The sequence below is a fragment of the Phyllopteryx taeniolatus genome, chromosome 12 (genome assembly GCF_024500385.1).
Source record: "Phyllopteryx taeniolatus isolate TA_2022b chromosome 12, UOR_Ptae_1.2, whole genome shotgun sequence".
Taxonomy (NCBI): domain Eukaryota; kingdom Metazoa; phylum Chordata; class Actinopteri; order Syngnathiformes; family Syngnathidae; genus Phyllopteryx; species Phyllopteryx taeniolatus.
The window spans coordinates 8055423-8078872 of NC_084513.1; the positions used below are offsets into that span (position 1 = coordinate 8055423).

Below are 23450 nucleotides of genomic sequence, written 5' to 3' on the forward strand. Positions count from 1 at the left end.
ATGGTGGTGTGTAAGATGACTCTGGTGGTGGGGAGGAATCTTAAGAAGACAAAGACAGAGCAGAGAACCATGTGGTGGAAGCTGAGACAGGACAAGTGTTGAGCAGAGGTGAAACAGGCTCTCGGTGGACAGGAGGAGTTTCCACGAAGACTGGACCACTGCAGCCAAGGTGATCAGAGAGGCAGGCAGGAGAGTACTTGGTGTATCTTCTGGGAGGAAAGGAGAGAAGCAGACTTGGTGGTGGAACCTCACAGTACAGGAAATCATCCAGGGAAAAAGGTTAACTAAGAAGAAGTGGGACACTGAGAGGACCGAGGAGAGGCAAAAGGAATATATTGAGATGCGACATAGGGCAAAGGTAGAGGTGGCAAAGGCCAAACGAGGCATATGAAGACATGTATGCCAGGTTGGACACTAAAGAAGGAGAAAAGGATCTATACAGGTTGGCCAGACAGAGGGGTAGAGATGGGAAGGATGTGCAGCAGGTTAGGGTGATTAAGGATAGAGATGGAAATATGTTGACTGGTACCAGTGGTGGGCTAGATAGATGGAAAGAATACTTTGAGGAGTTGATGAATGAGGAAAATGAGAGAAGGGAGCGTAGAAGAGGCAAGTGTGGTGGACCAGGAAGTGGCAATGATTAGTAAGGGGGAAGTTAGAAAGGCATTAAAGAGGACGAAAAATGGAAAGGCAGTGGGTCCTGATGACATTCCTGTGCAGGTATGGTGGCTGTGGAGTTTTTGACCAGCTTGGTCAATAGAATTCTAGCGCGTGAGAAGATGCCTGAGGAATGGAGGAAAAGTGTGCTGGTGCCCATTTTTAAGAACAAGGGTGATGTGCAGTGCTGTGGGAACAATAGAGGAATAAAGTTGAGCCACACAATGAAGTTATGGGAAAAAGTAGTGTAGGCTAGACTCAGGACAGAAGTGAGTATTTGCGAGCAACAGTTTGGTTTCATGCCTAGAAAGAATACCGCAGATGCATTATTTGCCTTGAGGATGTTGATGGAAAAGAAGGTGAGAAGGAGCTACATTGTGTCTTTGTACATCTAGAGAATGCCTATGACAGAGTACCCAGAGAGGAACTGTGGTACTGCATGCGGAAGTCTGGAGTGGCAGAGAAGTATGTTAGAATAATACAGGACATGTACGAGGGCAGCGGAACAGTGGTGAGGTGTGCTGTAGGTGTGACAGATGAATTTAAGGTGGAGGTGGGACTGCATCAGGGATCAGCCCTGAGCCCCTTCCTGTTTGTTTCCTGTGAAGGATAGGTTGACAGATGAGGTTAGACTGGAATCCCTGTGGACCATGATGTTTGCAGACGACATCGTGATCTGCAGTGAAAGCAGGGAGCAGGTGGGGGAACAGTTAGAAAGATGGAGGCAATGAAGAATGAAGATTAGCCGAAGTAAAACAGAATATATGTGCATGAATGAGAGGAGTGGTGGGGGAAGAGTGAGGCTACAGGGAGAAGACATACCAAAGGTGGAATACTTTAAATACTTGGGCTCAACAGTCCAGAGCAATGGTGAGTGTGGTCAGGAAGTGAAGAAACGGGTCCAAGCAGGTTGGAATGGGTGGAGGAAGGTGTCAGGTGTGCTATGTGACAGAAGAGTCTCTGCTAGGATGAAGGGCAAAGTTTATAAAACAGTGGTGAGGCCAGCCATGATGTCCGGATTAGAGACAGTGGCACTGAAGAGACAACAGGAAGCAGAGCTTCGCTCTCGGAGTGACCAGATTGGATAAAATTAGAAATGAGCTCATCAGAGGGACAGCCAAGATTCGATTTTTTGGAGACAAAGTCAGAGAGAGCAGACTTCGATGGTTTGGACACGTCCAGAGGAGAAATAGTGAGTTTATTGGTAGAAAGATGATGAGAATGGAGCTGCCAGGCAAGGGAGCTAGAGGAAGACCAAAGAGAAGGTTGATGGATGTCGTGAGGGAAGACATGAGGGCAGTTGGTGTTCGAGAGGAGGATGCAGGACATAGGCTCTCATGGAAAAGGATGATGCGCGGTGGCGACCCCTAAAGGGACAAGCCGAAAGGAAAAGAAGATTCATATCATGCATAATTCATCATATCGCGGGAGGTTGAGTGTGTGCTTTCATTGTTTGTGTGTGGTAAAATAGGTAAAATAAATGCTTCCTTGTCTAAAACATTAAAACTAAGAAAACGAAAAATTCATTAAGACACCATCCATCCATCCATTTTCAACACCGCTTATCGTGGATAAGGTCGCGGGGCGCTGGAGCCTATCCCAGCTGACTTTGGGCGAAAGGCGGACCACACCCTGAACTGGTCGCCAGTCAGTCGTAGGGCACTTATAGACATAGACAACCATTTGCACTCACATTCACACTGTCGCTGAGTGGGAACTGGACCCACACTGCCCGCGCTAAAGTCAGGCAAGTGTACCACTACACCATCAGTGACATCAAGGCACATTACAAAGAATACAATGTACATAGTGTCCAGTACTTCTGTATGAGCTGAAAAGGTGTTTGAGTATAGAACATGTTTATAAGAGTGTGGGGAAGATTAATAAGAGTCTAAGGAGGTTCATACAGTTTAAAATGTATAAAAATTAAAACATATATCGTCACTACTTCTTAGATTGCACCTATTGAGTCTGAAACCTAACCCCCACCATTAACAAGGGATTACTGTATACCTTATATTGCTATCATGTACTGTTGTGCACCAACATCAACACATCACTACCGCAAAATCATTCACTCACTAATTTAAAAACACTGATTTATTAGGCTGTCATTGATTAAAATGATAGTACCCCCAACTAGACATAAATCCTTTAATACTTCACAAAAGCAAACGACTGTGGTTACCTCCTCCTCCCAAACCCTTTTTCAAAGATCCTTGAAACGTTAATGATGCAATAAATAAAACGATGAGCTGAGTAAGCAGTGTATTAGGCTGAATCTGTACGCTACTTTCCTTCATGACTGACCGCTTCCTTCTACACTGAAGCATTACAGCTATCTGTTTTTAACAAGAGAATTACTCCAATGTATCTAACCTAACTATTTTCACTTGTTCTTGTCTAAAAAATATCCAGACTTTTTTTTTTTTTTTGACACTTCTGAGACAGTTCAAGTGTCCAAGAGACTTAATAAATGTGTTCTCAAGCTATTTTCAACGATTTCAATTGGTTAATAATGGGTAAAAAATAACATACGACATGGGGAGAGAGCAATAGTATCGAATTGTAAAGAAATGTGAAATTGAAGATATTTGGACATACAAGGTGTCCTCTGCCCCACAGCGAAAATATTTTTAACCGTCTTGTTATGTTGTTTTTTCTTTAAAAAGATATCCATCCACGAAGAAAAAAACGTAGGATGAAATCTGTAATTTCTCAATAAAGATGTGGTGTCTCCATGTTTTAATCATACAATTACGGTATGAACAAGAGCACGGACTAAGTCACAGTGTCACCGAGGCTGAACACCCATGTCCTATAGGTGGTGGCAATATTTTATGCTTGGAGGAGATAGGAAATATATATTCACTATCTGATGATCACCATGTGTTTTATGACTCTGAATATTCAACTTTTCATTAATATTTATATTCACCTTCATGTAGCGTGCTCGCTACTTAGCTAAATGTCCAATGAAACCTTTGTCTGCGGAACACCCAAGACACTCACAATGTGGCTAAAACTGGAGCTTATAGTGCCTTGTCTTGTCTTATTGAAGCACACAGATCAAATGTGCGGGGCTAACATAGCAGTTAGCCTTTTTACAAGCTTCGTTGGAAATCCTCTGAGTACGAGAGTGTTCATCATGTGGGTTGCGTGGCGTGGTGGTGGCGTGCACTTAAAAAGCAGGTGGACCCAAGCGAACGGAAGCCGATAAGGCATGGTTTGAGGGCAGGGGAATTAAAAAAATAATAAGAATTTATTTACAAAAGGCAAACAAAGTTACTGGGTAGCAGGATCAATAAATCATGATTACAAAGTCCCCCCCCCCAAAAAAAAAACAGATACTCCATTAACAAATAATCGTGGGGGACAATCTCACTACCACGCATAACAGGCGACAACAAAATCCAAATAGATTTAATAGGTTCCATAGGCAAATCACTATTAACCCTGAACAACTAAAAAGACACTGATCATGACGAATTGTCCCTCTATTTTCCTTTTGACTGAGAGGCGGGGGGGCACTACTCCATGTAGTGCACCTTTCACTTTCATTCACTGTCAGCCGTTTTCAAAGCAAGAGTTCCCGCAGTTTTAGAACATTTTGACTAATATTTCAAGACCCACAGAATATTGTGTTCTGTGAAAATATAAGCACTGAACCTACCAAAAGAAAGAGCAGACTCTGTTCTTTCTCCAGAAAAAAAATTGTTTCTATATTTTCTGTACTTTAGTAATCAGCAGTAGAACATAGGTTGGTTTCAACGAAAACAGTGGTTTCTGATTACAAAGTGAAGAAAACGAATGATAAGCAGAACAGCGACTTTGATGCTAATATTTATTTTTTATTTTTGTGACACTTCAAACTATGAAGCAACATAAACAAGACTAAGAAATGGCTTTTGATAGCAAAATAATAATTTACTTTCAGACGTACAACTTAGAAACGATGCGGACTCACTGGATGGCTCGAGTGTGGCTTTTATTAACACGGCCTTCGGCATTCACTCCATGAACTGCGTCAATTTTTCTCCCGATCACGATGAGAGATCCCGATACCGTATATATACATACTCATACATGTTCAAGTCTCAGGTGCCTAACCTTGTCAGACTTCCAACGTACTGGCATTTCTCTCCTTCATAATCAGCATGACTAGCTGAAATTCACCTCCCTAATCTTCAACTCAAAGGCTGTGCTGATCTCAAATACAAAGTGATGCAATGACTCCATCTACAGGGATCTGTTCATCCTTATAGTGGTTTACAAACCTGAATTTTACAGACAAGCTGGGTGAGAGCCTCTTCCATGCCTAAATGTTGAAAAACGTACTTGACGAATATATTTATCAGTGGCTGTAAACGGTTGGATTCCAGATGACGAATTTAAACGTCTGCTGTAGTGAAGGAGGTAATTGATCTGATCCATCTTCTCTTAGCTTCACATTTTTTTTCACCCCTTGACAGTTCTCTGGTTTTTATGTTGGTTACACCCTTAACCGTAAAGACACACATGCACCTTACATCAGGATATTTCCCCAAGTCAAAATTTGTAATAGACATGATGAGCCAATTTATCACCAAGCATTTTATTATATATTTAGAGATCACACCCAAAAACACAGAGACACAGACAGTAACTAATCAGGATCACACATGCCCCAATGTCTGAAGTCCTTCTTTTCAAGCTTCTTTATGTGAAACATAAATCAGCAGCACTCAGACAGCGTTTGAGCCAGGTGTTTAGACTCTTGTTCAGTCCTGTCCGCACCACTACTGCTCTGTCCAGTCCGTTTGATATATTTTACCTTTTTCCACGAAGCTTTCAGCAAGAAAAGAGAAATGTCATAACGCTCACAAAGACTGTGATAAATCAATATTCCTTTTCTCTTTGATAATCATCCCACACGAACCTGCAAGTCTGGCAACACTCCGCCATCACGAATACAGCGAGCCTCCTGTTACTGGTTACACCTCACAAATTGAATTTGCACACCGAATAGCTTCGTGGGGATATACAGTAGACTTGGATGAGCATAAAAGCACTCTGAGGGGTTTGTGTGTTTATGCGCCAGTGAAGAAGAATACTGAGAAAAGTTGGCGATGGCAGACATTTCATTGGTAAAGCTGACTATCAGGACAGATTACTTTTTTTTCTGAAGCAGAGATTTAAGCGATTGTTTGCACAATAGATAACTGTAACTCACTGTATCGTTATTGACTTATTGAGACTGACAGCTGTTACATAACGTGACTGAACACCGTGTGTGTTATTAGCTGAGAAGAAGCTGTGTGAAAATGAACACCGGCCGACAAGCCAGAGACGTCCGACTTGGACCTTTGTCTGCAGGAAATGGGCCCTCAGTTAATGTCGTTAACCCAAGCATGTACGGAATGCAACAACACAATTATCCTTTATTATATTACAGTCATTTGAATAATCTCGATAGCATCAACACACGCGCTGACCAGCCCTCCTTCCCACGCACCGCAAAGCACAGACAAAGACTGTGTGTTGGTTTTCAGAAGGGACATTGCATACACACTTTTTGTTTTGTTTAGACGTAAAGTATAAATTCAATTAAAACTGCCCTCGCATCCCCTTTGTTGTTTGAAATTGTCGTCAAACTTGGTCGCCACACTCCACCCACATCAGACAGTGTACCTTCACAATCTAGCATTAGTCAAGGGCACCTGCTTCTGACTCTGGCTCATTTGGGCAAGTTGTCAATACGGAGTTCATCAAAGTCAAAGCCCTGGAATTCACTCAAAATGTCTGCTTCAAACCAAAATGGTGGACATCCAGTTCAATATCGTGCATGGGTCTTTGAGACTTTTTTTGCGTGTCCATTTATGATAGACATGCCCACTCAATTTTGTGTTGATCAGCGAAACCGGCCGGGGTCAGGGGCTAAATTTTTCCAACTTTTGAAGCAATGAAGGGCTCTTGCACCTCATTTTTCATGGCGAGTCATCCTAATTGTCTTCAAGCGTACTCTAACTGTTAGTTCTCTTCATAACAACTTTTCAGACAAACTTTTTATACACTGTCGTACCACCGTTTGGCAGTTGGTTAGTCCACTACTTGGGTCCCACCTGAAGCCTTCCGATCAGGTAAATACCATCTGTGGCTTGTGAGAGTTCCTCGCGTTTGCTTTCCAGCAAGTTTACAAAGCAGACTTTTCACATGAGGGGAGAATGTGAGCCATTCTGACGTGGGCAGACCACCAACCCACAGTTTGTATGACAGCCATGCGAATAAATTAGTCAACCACCCTGTTGACTCAAAAAGAACTAGCCTATTAAATCAATTGTTGGCATCCCACATTGGATACTTGGAATACAAACACGTGACTGTTATTCTCAGCTGGAGGCTTGTCAGGTGAAAACACTGAGCAGGCCCATCGAGTCAAGGACTTCGACGGCCACTTCAAGGCTGAGCTCACCCCAAAAGATGAACAGCGTGTTGTTGCGAGCGATAAGGGAGCGGCATAAGAAGGAGCGTTAGAATAACTTGAAGCTGTACCAAGATACTGTAGACACACGTCAACCTGACAAGATGAAATTCTGGAAAAACAGAGACGCATTCCATGGAGGTGCCCTCAAGGTTTATCAAAGCTTCCATACGAGAACGTGTCGGGCAAATGACAAACCACAGCCACATGTAAATTTAGTTTCACATATTAAGGAAAGTACAACCCTAATTCCAATGAAGTTGGGACATTGTGTTAAACATAAATAAAAACAGAATACAATGATTTGCAAATCATGTTCGACCTATATTTAATTGAATACACGACAAAGAACTTAGAATGTGGTTTGGCATTTGTCTTGCTGAAATAAGCAGGCGCGTCCATGAAAAAGGTAGCAGTGGCAAAGATGGAAGGTTTTTTGAGATTACACAATATGTTGCCAAAACTCTGGATAATAGGAAATCAGTAATTGATTCCAAGGAACTGTGTTAAAGTGATACATCTTGACTGTTCTAAGATCTGTGAGGGGAGGAACTAAGTTTAGCCTGGGTTGGATGTAGCTACAGCGATTCTTCAACACGTCCATCCATCCATCCATTTTCTGAGCCGCTTCTCCTCACTAGGGTCGCGGGCGTGCTGGAGCCTATCCCAGCTGTCATCGGGCAGGAGGCGGGGTACACCCTGAACTGGTTGCCAGCCAATCTCTTCAACACGTATTTTTAAATTTTTTTTTTTACTCTGCTGAGTGGTGATTTTGTTATTGCTGAACAATTAGTATATTTACAGGTTGTAAAAGTGACTTATTTATTTTTAAGGTTATGTTGTAAGCTATGGTTTAAATGATAGAAACGTGTTTTAGGATCAGCCTTTGTGGTGTATTTAAGATTTAAACTTAATACTTATACATATAATAATTATACATATTTTTAGGGGGGGTTATCAATTACTTGCAGTTTTTCCACTATTCGAGGTAGGGCTCAGTCCCAATCCCTGGCGAATAGCTGTAAGATTTATAATTTTTGTGAGCCTTTCTTGTCACCCCGCCCCCTCCCCCCAAGTATCAGAAGCTGGCTGGGTTGGAAATACAAATGAGTTGAATACAGATTTGAAAAAATGATTGCGGGGGAAACAAAAACAATCTTGGACATATTACAGATGTCCAGGAAGGAAACATCAGTAGCTGTGTCCTATTTGTTTTGATACTCATCGCTTGCGTCTCCTGTTCGAGGCCATTATCCCCACACTCTTCCTGTTCATCAGTCCTGAGAGTTCTGTGTCCAAGCCCATGTCACGATGATGTCAAAGGATGCTAATCAGATTATCCTGAGACAGATCATGGGTTCCTTTTGGAGGAATCCCATTGCTGCTTCAGCGTGGACATTTATGCTTAATAAGCTCGGTCTCTGGGTTAGGAAGGATGTCAGTTTGAGTTGAAAAGATACAAATTCAGCCCCTGTAGTCGTGTTGTTCAGAAAGTTCAGTTGCCCTGTAATCATACTGTGGTTAGTACAACTTTTAAACATTGTCATTTCATGGTTCACACAGTTTATTTTAAACAGCGGCATGAATAGCTTTTTTAAAAATTATTTTTTTTTATCTTGTTTTTTTGAAAGCTAGGCCTAAATTATTTTTAGCGGATGGATATTGTCATTTGTAATCCCCCTTTGTACTCGAGGTATCATTACCCCATGTGAACTGTTTGGATGTCTAAGTGCGAGCTACACTGCTATACCGTGTCAGTCTACAGCATGATACTCTATACGAGTGAGAAAGTCCATATTACAAATCCATCCATCCATTTTCTGAGCCGCTTATCCTCACAAGGGTCGCGGGAGTGCTGGAGCCTATCCCAGCTATCTTCGGGCAGGAGGCGGGGTACAGCCTGAACTTGTTGCCAGCCAATCGCAGGGCACACATAAACAAACAACCATTCACACTCACATTCACACCTACGGGCAATTTAGAGTTTTCAATCAACCTATCATGCATGTTTTGGGGATGTGCGAGGAAACAGGAGTGCCCGGAGAAAACCCACGCAGGCACGGGGAGAACATGCAAACTCCACACAGGCAGGGCCGGGCTTTGAACCCCAGTCCTCAGAACTGTGAGGCTGACGCTCTAACCAGTCACTCACCGTGCCGCCCCATATTACAAATGTCAAACAAAAACATAAAACATTGATCTGTTTTTGACAAATTCCTCTCTTGTTTTAGGTGTCTTCGTCTTGTGTTCCAGCGACAAACTATGAGCTGGTAAGTGAAGTTTGTTTCAAGTAACCTTTATGTTGTACATTATTGGTTGTTTTAGTGTGAATATGTATTATGACCCCTAAAAATTGTTTCAGTAGTGCACTCAGAACCTTACCCAGATGTAGCCTCTTAAAGCAGTTCAACTTAGCAGCATGAAATTCCGCACTTGTGTCCAACATGACCAGACCCTCAAAAAATGTCTCAAGAACTCATGGTGTACAATGTACATGAAGTCGGCCATTTTGGTCAGAAGCAGGCATTTCAGGGTCAATTTGTCCATTTTCAGCGGTCATTCAAAGACACACAATTTAGAGATTTTATCTGATTGCTACTTCATTTTAACCATGTTAATGACTGTTTGACTCAGCAACACGAAATTCCAGCAGTCATGCAGTTCCAGCATGACAAGACCCATAAAAATGTCCTTAGAATAGAACTTCTCTGTACACTCTACAGTGTTTTTTTAGGTTTTTTCATTTTTTTTTAGAGTTGTTTCTGTACAGGTTTACATTCAATTTCAATTAAACTTTTTAACAATTCAGTCATTTTACTTAGCGACGTGAAATTTGGCAGGCACATCCAGAATGAATACACCTATAAAAAAGTCTCAAGAACCGCTGCTGTAAAATGCACAGGACGTCGGCCGCTTAGGTTGTAGGCAGTCATTTCGGGGTCGATTTGTCCATTTCCAGAGGTCCTTCAAAGACAAATGACTCTACCAAATTTAAACCGTGTTTTTAAAATTCAGCACCCAAAACCAGCTTGACTTAGCAACATGAAATTTGGCAGGTATTTATATCATGAGTATACCCACAAAAGGCTCAATAAGCAGTTCCTGTAAAGACACAGTAGGTCAGCCATTTTTGTTAAAAGCAGCAATTTTTAGGGACAATTTGGCCTTCTTGAGAGTTTGTCAGCTTGCTACCAAATTTAAACCATGTTTTCAACATGTTGTCTCCACAGCCAGTTTGACTTAGTAACATCAAATTTGTTATACTTGAAAAGAACCAGGAGGCCAGCCATTTTGGTTTGAAGCAACCATTTTGAGGTCCACGTTGGTCTTCTAGACATTTTGTCTGATTGCAATAAAATATTAGCTATGTATACTAGACAGATGGACATATCGAAATTATGAGTCTAAGTTTGATGACTCACCCAAAAATCATCAGCCATACAGCCCACCAATAGTGTGTGGGACTCCGAGGGCCTGTTCATTGCTGTTTGCAGCTTTCTTTTGGAAGTTCCATGGTACATTAAATTTAGTGGCCAAGCAGTGACTCGAGGAGCTTGGAGAAGGCATTCATATTCTCGAAGCAGACATTTAATCTTTGCCAATATAAATGAAATATAACTATAAAGCTGTTTTTGGAGTTATGAATCAAAAAGCTGTGGTCTGAAATCAACTTACCAATATTGGGTCTGAAAGAAGAGGTGAGTGAGCGTGGGTTCAGGGAATCTGCTGTATCGTGATGACATATTTTGGTCTAACTATGGAAGAGGGATGTAGTCAGAGTATGAAGTGTATTTGAAGAGAACTGAAAACACACTTGCCTCATTGCCTTTTTTGGTCATTAGGCGCTGTGTGCAGTGGGGATACGGGCTGCTCACGCTTTTTCTTGCATGTTTTGTATTTTAATGGTTTTGGATGCTTGACAAACCTAAGCAAATACCCCGGTGCACTTTTCCTTGCTCCCAGGGAAAATGCTTTTGAATGTGTCTTACATTTCATACAAAGACGCTGATGTAATGATGCAAGAACAAAAACATTTGAAGAGATGCCTGCTGCTTGATTAGGGCCCGTTTTTTATAATTATTCTTCACCTGTATACAAATGAATCACCTTCATAGCAGGCTAAGCAAGCGCTTATTTTGTATTGTATGCCGAGTACGACCCCCCCAAAACTCATTCAGTAGCTCCCCACGGAAAATTACTTTTTTTTTCACACATAGATTGGCCCACCCAAGTTTCAAGCAAGTCGAGTCCCCGCTGAATTTCAAGCAAGTGAAGTCAAGTCATTACTTGGGTTAAGTATACATTCATACGTGAGTCACTTATTGTTAGTTAGCTGGACTAACACATTTACAATCACGCAGTTTTTTTTTTTTTTTTTTTTTTTATGGTCTTAAACCAGTCTTCATATTGTCTATTACCGGTATTTTATTGTCTTCTCAATTAAATACAAATGTAATACTCTTCAGAGTGCCCTCCCTGATAGTGGCTTCCAGAGATGGCCTTGGCACACATCGTGGCCTACTCTTGGGTTGCCAGGATTGCTGATTTACAAATGTGAACAGGCAAGACTTGTCAAGTCATTTAGTTCAAGCACAAGTTAATTTGAGGCTTATGAATACCAAGTCAAATTCAAGTTGAGTTTTTCATAAGTTTTGACCAAGCAAGCCCCAAGTCCTATAATTGGCCGGTTACCATTTCGTACGTGTGGATGTGCTCGCATGCATGTTTCTAGCAGCAGTACTCCAGCCAGATTTCCTGTGCGTGGTGCCAGTTCCTATCCAACTCTTGCATAATCATGAATGTCTTTGTCCAGCATGATTTAAGTGCCCCACTCAGGTAAAGTGCACACGGCGAGCGGCACTGACCCAAGATGTCGGCAGAGACAGTTTGTTGTGAATCCAGGCATTCCTGTACTAAAATAAACAGAGTTAGAATCAGAATAAAATCATTTTTAAAAAACATTTTTCTTGGCTAGAGGCATAACGATGGCTTGCTGGTGATTGTACAGTACTGGGTGCTAGAGTTTTATTTGGGTATATGTTTTTATTGTAGGTTTACATTTGGAATGAATGTGTAAAGTCTCAACAAGGAAATTATATAACTATAAAGAAAATGTGTAGATGTTGAGTAATGGGCTGATGAAGCGAAATAGCGACAACTCAGAATGGGAAGGTCTGTAATTAGGGCCCAAAGGCCCTCTGGGAATCGTTATGTTTATGATTATTCTTGTGATGAGTTAATTGCTTCTTTGGGGGCCTTAACATGCCCCAAAATCTCCAGATTGTGTGTATTCTGGTAAAATAATGTATTTATTTTAAGGTTCACAAATCTGACCCCAAAAAAGTCACTGGAAAGTTGAGAAAATTGCTTTTTTTTTTTAACACATAGACTCTGGTTTTCATGTTGGATACACCGTGGCCAAAAACTCACCATTGTTTGCAACGTGGTGTAAATGTATGAATTTTATGGGTCCTCACTAGCACCATCTTGAAAGTTTAACCGAGCCACATGGAAGTGGGTGAATATGTCTCTCAGAACAGGACGCACAAAAAAGTCTGCAGGTTTCATGCCCGAAATTGAACAGTAATTCTGCCATTTGGGTTTGAAGCAGCCATTCTGGGCAAATTCCAGGGCTTGTACTTCGAGAAACTCCCACTAAGGAATTTGCACCCAAAAGAGCCTCATCCAGAATCAGATAGCCTGCACAGACAATTGCTAATCTGGTACAGTATCAATTGTTAAAAATCAACAACAAAAATTCCTTTGAAGTAATGGAGAAAGAGTCGTAATTTTGATTGAGGTAGACTACAGATTTTAAATCTACCCTTCCCAGAAATAGTAGACGTACTTTCATACAAATGAAATACCATCAAACACTAACACTTATGTCATCCAGCCTTTATAGGTCTTAGGTGCAGCGGAGGAACACCTCCAGGGCAAAAATAATCAAGATGTGGTCCAATTGTGCGTAGCTGTGTTTAGAACCACACGTATTACGTATTATGTGCATGCGTTACTTTGAGTAGACGAAATGCCAACCTGATTCTGAGTCGTACAGTCTGTCTGATAAATAATGCAGACATGTTTAAATTTTAACTCTGAACAGAACAATCTTCATTGTTGGCGACATCTTCAAATTTGAGAGAAAAAAATGAAAGAGATTTTCATGTCCAAAGAAAGTTGGATATAAAAAAGGTCCACCCACCCAACTTGAGCTGCCAATTTGTTTTAGGTAACAAAACAAAAACAAGGCAGAGATAAATCATTTCGGAACCAAACAATCTACTTGCATATACAGTATAAGTGCAATACTTTGTTATACTTTTTTGGAGGTGTTAGTCTATCAACATAGAGCTCAAAATTTGCCATATACAGGCATCTCATGTAAGCCCTGCAGTGTTGTACCTGAAGGAGTTCAATGAACGAAAGTTCATGAACCAGTTCATGTTTTGTGCGAACGTGAACTGAACTTAGTTCATTTCTGCCGGATAAGCGTTATTGAGAACGTGCTCATTCTGTTGTCTGGGAGCGTTTTTTGTACGAAAGTTAATTTGCATTCAATAGTGCCAAGTTTTCGTTAGGGAATTCCAGGACAAAGCCCAGCCGAACACACCATATACAAGCCTCCATATGTCGGGGATGAGGGTTGTATTTGGCACCTCTTTCAATGTGGCTGCAACCGTCTTTCATGTTTACATCGCAGGTAGGGAGGCGGCACGGCGAAACAAGTGGTTAGCACATCCACTTCACAGTTCTGAGCTCGGGGGTTCGAATCCGGGCTTTGGCCTTCCTGTGTGGAGTTTGCATGTTCATCCCTTGTTTGCATTGGTTTTCTCCAGGTACATTTCCAAAACAGGCATGTTTACTTCACTGAAGACACTAAATGAATGTTATTGTGAATGGTTTGTATATATGTGCCTCGTGTTTGGCAGGCGTCCTGTCCAGGGTGTACAACACCTTTTGCCAAAAGACAGTTTATCCCAAATGAGGATATGTGGAATAAAAGATGGATGGATGGAAAGTTACCTGTGTCTGTGAGTTGACTGTGTTTGCATACAACCACTTTTCTTTTGAGGAGTAAAAAATAAATAAATAATACATCTTGGCGAATTCCTTCAGAGACTCCCATTGGACTGCTGGGCTTTTTGGTTACATAACAAGAGGCGTCCATTAGTGGGAGCAAGAACATGAAGGCAGTTTAGGGTCACATTCGTACTCTCGAGTTTTTCCCACAGAGGAGACAGTTCACTCTGCACTTCTCTTCGAGGGAGGGTCCTGAGGGATCCCTGTCATTTTAGAAGCCCCCGCCAAGCCCCCCAACTTTAACCTAAGGGGATGGGAACTGGACTCGCACACACTCCAAACTTAGTTCTAACTCTCCATACATGTTGTGTTTACATTTCTGGGGCATCGCTGTGTGAAAGGTTGAGATGAAGGAGCGTGGAGCATGAGAGAAGAACAGCTGTGTGTTCGTATAAACTTGGAAAGGCATTTTATTACCCATTTTATTACCCATATTTATGTTTTTAAAATGATTTCAAACCAGTGTGTGCGGATGGATTTAAGTATCTATGTTTTATAAACGAGATAAAACTATGCAAAATGCTGATAACAGGATTGTTTACATTACAGTTCTAACTAGAAAAAAAATGGGGAATTTGATATTATATCACATTCAAACATCGGATTTCAAACTGCTGATATATAGGGATGTCATCATATGTATGTGTTTTGCTTTTCCTTTGACTTTTTTGTATTCTAAAAGTTATATGTAGAGGACTCAGTCAGACTCTGACAATTTATTGGCAGTGTCAACCCCCAGTTATGCTGTGGGTCAAATTGACCGGTGTTAATATTTTATAAAACATACTATTAAAAAAAAATAATCAACTGCTCTGCTTGTTATGTTCTTCATTCTACTTTATTATCTATATGTACAGTAATCCCTATTGGTGAAATCATCTGTTTAATCCTCCATTATTCTCTAAAAAACTAAAAAAAAAAAAACTTAGTTGCGTTTTTCATACTCTTTCGAAAATGTTTAATATGCCACAAGATGGCTCCAAAGCTCTGTCTAAAAAGGAAACTAGTAAAGCTTTTCCAAGGAAGTATGTTGAATTGGTACATCGTGGTTTTTATGGAGTCATTAGCGGATATGTACATACTGTACACAGCCACTGTGAGTGCATTTTTTTTTCAAACTCAAAACTGTAAGCCATTTATTTTTAAGTGTAATGTTGTAATCGCAGTTTGAAATGATAGTAAAGTGTTTTGGGGTCATACTTTGTGGTATATTTACAGTTTAAACTATTAATATAGGCAATTACAAAAAAAAACACGTATCTATTTCCATTTCCCCTCCCAAAATGTTTTGAAATCTTGCTCTTGCTGTTTGGTTGACGTATGAAGGCCCGTTTTGGTTAAAACTCTCAGCAAACAGCTGTGAAAGGCAAATGAGTAGGCACCATAATAAGCCACTAAGCTGTCCTGAAAGAACAAGCCACACTTAGGCTGTTCTCCATAGGACTGACATTTCAAATGAGTCACTATTACAACAGGGCTCACGCGCTTGTCCTGCAGTTTACATTTACTCCCACCAGAAGGGACTCTTGAGCACAACAGAATAGAGATATTGCTCAATTGTGATACGTTGACAAGCCGCAAGATCTCACGTTATTTGGTTGTTAAAAGCATATTTCCCCCAGATGAAGTGTCATGATGTCATCATTGCAATCAACTGAGGGGCTGGGGGAAAGGATAAGTTTTACCCAGTACACACACCCTTGTACTGACTCATTCATTCACACATTACGTTGACAAAAACAACATCATCCAAATTGGCAGCAAAGCTTCGATAGTTAATATTTTCCCCAATGATTCCCAAACATTCACATTATCCGATATCACTGGATTGGTCTGAAAATTATTTTTCATTTACTACAAATAATGTGTCTTTGTTCTTACATCTATGCCAGTGACGTATAGTGATAGGGAGAACAATTAAATGCTCTTCCGCTAGATGGCAGAAGATACAATTAACCTGTGTATTCACCTGTTGCCATTCATACAACAGAATAATAGCTTTGTGTCCAACTAAACAGGCCCACATTTCACATTCAAAGTCAATTTGTGAGTAAATTAAGACGAGACCATCGTTACAATATTTCAATATCAATAGTTTTTATATGGTGGTGGGGTGTGAGATCTTTCCAATGTAAAATATGTGCCTTGGCTGAATAAGCACTGATTTACTCAACACACAGGGAACAATTACACACAACATATTTGCATGATTAAAGTGTCATAAACGTGAAAAGTGAACTGTCCTACCCTCACACACACACATTAATTTTTGTATTGTAATGTTACCGATATGTTTCATATGGATGTAGTGGGAAAAAAAGCAGCTGAGAATGAATTGACCAGGAAGCTTACAAAGTAGATGTTGGTATGACATGATTGCGTTTACTGTGCTTTGGTTTGGTTGTTTTAACTATGCAATATTGACCGAGTATTTTTGCTAATTAAGTTAAGTTGAACCCCAATTAATGCCATTAATAATGAATGTACACATATGTCCCATTATATGCTGTTTGGCCTGCTGTGAAAAAGGTAGTTATGTTTATTTCTTTAATAGACCAAAACCTTTTATGGGGTTAATGTGATGCATTGCTTGTTTAACAATAACACACACACACAAACACACACACACACAAAGACATTTGTGACCTTCTTTAGCACACTGTGCCACTGCCTGTTAAATATGGTAGTTAATTAAAAAACAATTTAAAAATACATCGAGGGTCAATTGACCGCCAACATAGCAGGATTCAAAACATAAAGCTAGTGGTGGCTAGAGTTGAAATGGTATGAACATTTGAAATCAAAATCATAGTGGAAATCACGGTTATTGGTGTAATCACGAAACAGTTGATGCCCCACCGAGTCACAATTAAAAAAAAATTATGTGGAAACTGTCCTTGGCTTTTTGAAGAAAAAAAATACTATTTCACCATTTTTGTGTTGTTGTAAAATGAGTGTGAAATTACAGTATGTTAAAATGTAATTATTAGTTTGTGAGGCTTTTACGGATTCAACATTTTTTGGGGGTGTCAATCACTCATGCTTTTTTGCTATTCGCGACGGTGCTTGGTCCAAGCCACATGAAATTGATCTCTTGCCTCATTGGTTACAAGATTCTAAACAGGATGGAGTTTTGCTGTATGGTCTAAAGAGTGATACGCAAATAAAGTAGCACCAATAAACATAAAATGGAACAAATTACATTGTTATGTTGCGGATAACGAGCTGCGTCACAGAATACGAGGGGAGCCGACGGTAGAACCGTTAACTTACATGGAGGCTAAATCTTGTATATGCGTTAATTACAATATAAGGAAGTAATCCTACCCATTTGAAACGTTATGATGGTTTATTGTGAAACCATTTCATCCCGCGTGGGGCCTACAGTATAGACTTTGTTGCACAATGCTGTTCAATGTTGCTTTCATTTTTCATGGCAGCTGTAGACCACAGTCTGTTTCTGAAATCGCATGAGGTTTGAGTCCACCCCAAAACACTTCTGTCCGCAATGCAACGCGTGTGGCCCCGCTAGACTACTTCCCTTGCCGAATTGTTCTTGTAGTTCCAACATGAAACTAAATCATCGGTCTCCCCTCGTCTTACTTTCAAAATCACTCTACTGCGTACAATAAGTGAGCTTTTAACACTTACGGGAGCAATACTTTGTCTCCCTGTCTGACATTCACTTGCTCACACCAAAAGCGTTGATTTGAACCACAGCGCCGTCCACAGTGAGCAGACTGGCCAAGCTTAATGGGCTGCGTCGCTAGTCCTAAAGATGAAACGCTATATATTTAGCCCTGGATCGTTTCCCCCGAAAGGCTCCGCTCTGGCTTCATTTATTCCTGCAACTCAGGGGGAGGAAACTCCCTGCATTTTGTGAGCTTTTCTTGAGTAGGCTGTAATTTGCCCGGTCAAAGGAGCTACTTTGTTTATGTGAAAGGAAGCACATGGCACGGTGGTGACAGAGATAAAGATGTGGGTGAAAGGCATTCTGTGACATGATTTACGCTCGTAGGAGAAAAACAAGACTCAGGACCATGCCCATCTTTCACCTCATGTTACCATTTTCAATAGGATTGCTAAATCATCATGCGTAATATTGTAATTTCATACATATCAGTTGGAATTTTCTAAGTCTGTCCATCATTTTGTTCCTATTCAATATGTATGTACTGCACTTATTTTGGTGTTTAAAGTATAGTGGCATAGTTTTCCTCACTACAGCGTGTTGCAGATTATCAAGCATATCGTTGCTGTTGGGCCGACTGCACGTATTTCCAAAACCAACACCTTTTAGGAAAAAAAACAACAAAAATCTGAACACTGCATTGTTCAAGTTATACCTTATATTACTGTCATATACCGTCACGCACCAATATCAGCACAACACTACCCTAAAATCATGTGCAATTGCTAATTTAATACGCTTGATTAAAATTGTCTGCGCTCACACTGACCTTCCAACAGCAACACAGAAAGGCTTTTATACTTCACAAAAGCAAACAACTGTGCTTACATAATCTTCTTCTTCATAATCATAAACTTTTTCAAAGGTCCAGAGCCATGAGTGATGCAATAAATAAAACATGAGCTGGCTAATAAGCTTAACGGGAGGAAATGAATCTGTATGCAACTAACCTTCATGGCTAACCACTTCCTTCTGGACTGAAGCATCACATCTGTCCATTTATACCAAAACAACCTTCCTCAAATGTATCTAACTTGACTCATCAGTATTGTCTAAAAAAAACACCTAGACTTTCAATCTTGAATGGAATGGGAGATCGACAGGCGGATCGGTGCAGTTTCTGCAGGGATGCGGACTTTGCATTGGTCCGTTCTGATGAAGGCGGCGAAAGATTTCTCTCGATTTATCGGTCGATCTGAGTTCCTACCCTCACCTATGTGATCTTGTTCTTTCGGTCACGACACACAGCTTGTGACCGAAAGAACAAGATCCCGGATACAAGCGCCCGGAATTAGTTTCCTCCGCAGGGTGTAAAGATAGGGTGAGAAGCTCGGTCATCCGGGAGGGGCTCAGAGTAGAGCCCCTGCTCCTCCACATTGAGAGGAGCCAGATGAGGTGGCTGGGGCATCTGTTTAGATAAAACCATCATGATACGGCCACCAGGTCAATGCCCCACATTCAACATGGCTGCAATGTAGGCACGGGAGGCTAGTAATATTGTATACCTGTGACTGGGAAATACGTCAGTCCCATTCTCTGCCTGTATTGCGCCACAGCGCCAGTAAACAACAGCGGCCAATTCTTGAACTAACATACTTTGTCAATGGCATTTTAAGTGACAGATGGAAACTATTTTTTGACACACCGTTCAGTTCAGACGATCCGTTTTATCCGATATCCGTTATATCGGGGTCCATTTTATTGAGGTTCCACTATACTGGGTTTTTGTCCAACAGCGACAATATGAACTTGTAACCATGGATATTATCCGCCTGGACCTCATTTCAGGGTTCCCTTCCAGAGTTGCTTTTTGCAGGTGCTATACAACCATCCATCCTAATCGATTCTTAAAGATGCTACTCAGGTTCTAAATAGGGTTAAGGTCCCGGCCATGGTGGCAATTTTTCTTTCCTTTATCCCCAAAACAGTTAAAGCTTCAACAGCACATTTTTTTCTTGTTATACCATGGTAAGAAATGATCAGTTTAGACACTCCCCATATAATTTATAATCCGAGTCAGAGACAGTCAGAACTGTACATCTTGAGACAGGCATTGGATTCCGCTGCATTTGTAGCTGTTGCTATGAATGTCATTTTGTATTTCTTGCTTCACACAGAGAGAAAAAGAATCATCTTTATTTAGCTTCCTTAATGGGAACAAATGTAACAACGTGACACTCAGCTGACTTGGCTCAAAGTGACGGCAAGTTTCGGAAATCTGCATGTGCTAAGGAGTCAGAAAGGCCGAAATGTTTACAAGGACAGCCATTTATTGAGCGCACTGGTCAGTCTTGTGTGCAGGTAGTGCACATCTCCTGACTGCACAACAATGGTGTGCATTCATCCCTCAAGTGGTTATAATGGATTTCTGAAATGATAATTTTGTGTGAAAACCATTATTCATTCTGAGAGGCACGGTTGGAAGTCATGGACTTACTGTACAGTATTATCTGTTGGAACCAACAATAAACTCACTGGAAGAAGGTTGAAAGGATGCCACTTTTAGCTTTTCAAATGTACAAAACGTTTAAGGGTAAAACACTTTCTGCTGGCCTTATGTTTCTTTTCATTTTATTTGATATTAATATTTGTGATTTGTAATGATTAAACAAGCAGCAGGAGGTCACATTGACCCATGAAACAAACCTAACAGGAGGGTTAAATACATTTTTCTTTGGTGCTATGTTGTGTTATATGACATGTTCAGATGAAGGTCCTGATCAGGTGTGTGAATGAGTATGGTGGGAGTCTCGTTATCTGATGATGTGATGATATCACACTTTACGCACGGATTGCAATCAGTGATGGGATGGTAAATCTGAGTTGCGGGAAAACAAACTGAAAGAAGGTAGGGCAAACCAGCCAGGTGGTACACCATATAACACATGCACTGTTGACACAACAAGTTCCAGAATGCACTGCTACTGACCCTCACTATACTTGTAAGCGCTCACATTTTATGGCACAAATCATGCACACAAATTTGTATTTGTTGTATTTGTCCATTAAAAGCAGACTAGCTTGGTAGGTTGCATAGCCAGTCCCTATATGGTGGCTTTTAAGGGTCAAAATGCATGATGTTAGCAAGGTATTAGAAATAGAATCTTTATGTAATGTTGTATGTATTTTGTGGTTATTTTCCACATCCTGTCCTGTTTTACTTACTACTTGTTGTGTCCTTTGCTCACGGGGCGTTCTACTGCCTGCTCAGTCCACACACACAGTAGATAAAATCCAACTCACATGTGACGTTGTTATCCACACACAGATGTACACACACATGCACGTAGACTCAGACAGCAAGCATCTGGCTGCAATTGTACAAAGCGGAAATGCACACGTTAGAATAGCTGGTTGCGAGACTGTCTTGTGTTTTTCTGGGTAGATGCACAATGGCTCTATTTGAGTCAAAATGCCTGCGGCAGCAAACTTGTGGCCGTGAGCACTTCTACTGGCTACTTTTAGTGCATCCGTCTGACGCTGCCTTTTTACTTCATTTTAAGGAGCAACAACACAGATACAACCTGCTATCCATCCTCAAAGTGCTGTGTTGTCAAGGAATCTTGACAGTGATTTCCAAAAAAATGTTTCACGCTATTTCTATTTTGTTTTAATGCTCTTAAAGGCTATGTAAACCAGTGGTTCTCAAACTGGGGTTCCGAGGTGTCCATGAGGCATAGCTTGGCGGTTTGCTAAACAATTTTCAGTAAATTACTATATCCTATCATTTTTAAAAAGTGTGTACCTACGAGCTACTAAAACAAACAGTACAACAATTAGTCCTCCCTACCTTAGCTTTGGCTCAATTAAAAGCTCTGATATGATAGTGACATAGTGTTTATTTTATTTTATTTTATTTTTTTTAGAAAAAAAGCATGCTATTTCAGGAATAAATTCCTCTTTTTATTCAGTAGAAAATATGTATTTTTGGAGAATATAGACTTACTTTTTGGAGCGTAAAGACATAATATTACATAGTATTTGTATTTTTGCACTTGTTTAAATGACTTTCTTCCCTTGTTAAAGTTTTTCTTGTAAAGATTATGCTTTTTATATATATATATATTCTCCGCCAAAAATCCAATTTGTTATCAACACATTTAGACTCTTTTCTTGAAAATTCTTTTTCATTCCTATGGAATTTCGGGCTGCACATTGTAGTTTTGTTTAATTGGTGTGAGGATCATGAGGGGTACCTTGGAAAAATACCTCCCATCTAAGAGGTCCCTGGACCCAAAACGTTTGATAACCCCTGGCATAAAGAGTGAAGCTGGGCTACAGGGGAGAGTTATGTCGAGATCTTTCTTACTGGTTAACGGTCTCGTTTGGGTGTGTAACGTGTGTATTCTCGGGCTTCCTCACCCAGACTGTAATTTCACGCCTGAATTTAGAAACCAAGTCCACTGAAGCTTTTTACCTAAACAGGATTGCAGCTCATCCTCCCTGTTACAGCCCAGCACTTTGACTGGAACTTTTCACCGATCTATTTCTACTACTAGGTATATAGTGGATTGTTGTCGTTTTCAAAAAGAAACAGTTCAGGTACTTGAGTTCTTTTAGGGCTCCCGAACGCAAACCCCCTGAAAACTCACTCAGTAACACACTCTGGAAAGTTCAGAACATGGCTTGTTTTTAAACACATAGACAGCTCTCTGATTATCATGTTGGTTACACCATGAGTGAAAACTCACCAATTTTATGTTTACCAAGTACATTTACTGCTGAAACACCGGCCCCTACCCAAAAACCCACGCAGCCGTGCTCCCTGAAAAATTCGAAAAATTGACCCCATAACACCCATTTCACTGTTTGAAATGAAATTGGATTGACCTGTCATGAATGACAGGACACATGAAAAAGTCTAAAGAACCCATGCCTGAAAATAAACAAGAAGTCAGCCATTTTTTTAAAGCAACCATTTGGGTTTTTAAAATTCTAGAAATTATTTTAGCCCAAATGAGCCCGAATCGGAAGCAGGTATCTTGAACAGCATTTATGTGTACGCTACCTAGGGCTCTATTTTCATACACAGCACATCTGTGGCGGGGCGCAAATGCCGGTGGATTCTGATTTGTGTGCAATCGCAGGCTTGCTGGGCGTGTTTGCTGATTTGGCAGACCAGTTTGTGCCAAGCAGGGTGCCAGAGAGGGTGTGTCCCTGGAAATGCATTTGGCGGAATGACAATTTGGTGACAGAAAGTCGGTCTAAACTTACACCTGTTCAGATCACGTCTAACATCCGGCACAGGCTCGACCCCTGGTCTAACACGGTTTTGGTGAATTTGATCGAGTCACAGGCAGACAGATACAGAGGTCCGCTGACATTGAAGTAGCCAGCGGTTATCACCAGCTCATTCTGTATTTAATAAGGGTACCCGCTCATATTGTCTGTTTCCACACCTTGGCCATAGCATTGGCAATGCACGCATGGATCACTGCAATTACACATCATCCTCTTCTGCACAGAGATCTGTCCATCGAGAGTGTCTTTGCACCACATTTAAACGGAATGAGAGGAGCTAATTTGATTGGCAGGGGATGAAGTCGGCTGTAAACACTC

The 23450-nt window shown here is 40.8% G+C and overlaps 1 protein-coding gene across 23 annotated transcripts in view; it reads left to right on the plus strand.

Annotated features, from left to right (window-relative positions):
* Nucleotides 1–23450, plus strand: part of tns1b (tensin 1b) — a 171590-nt gene that overhangs the window by 83306 nt on the left and 64834 nt on the right. For all 23 annotated transcript variants that reach the window (XM_061792464.1, XM_061792451.1, XM_061792475.1 and 20 more), the window contains one exon: nt 9349–9387. In XM_061792464.1, coding sequence (XP_061648448.1) covers nt 9349–9387 — 39 coding nt within the window. The remainder of the gene's footprint in view (nt 1–9348; nt 9388–23450) is intronic.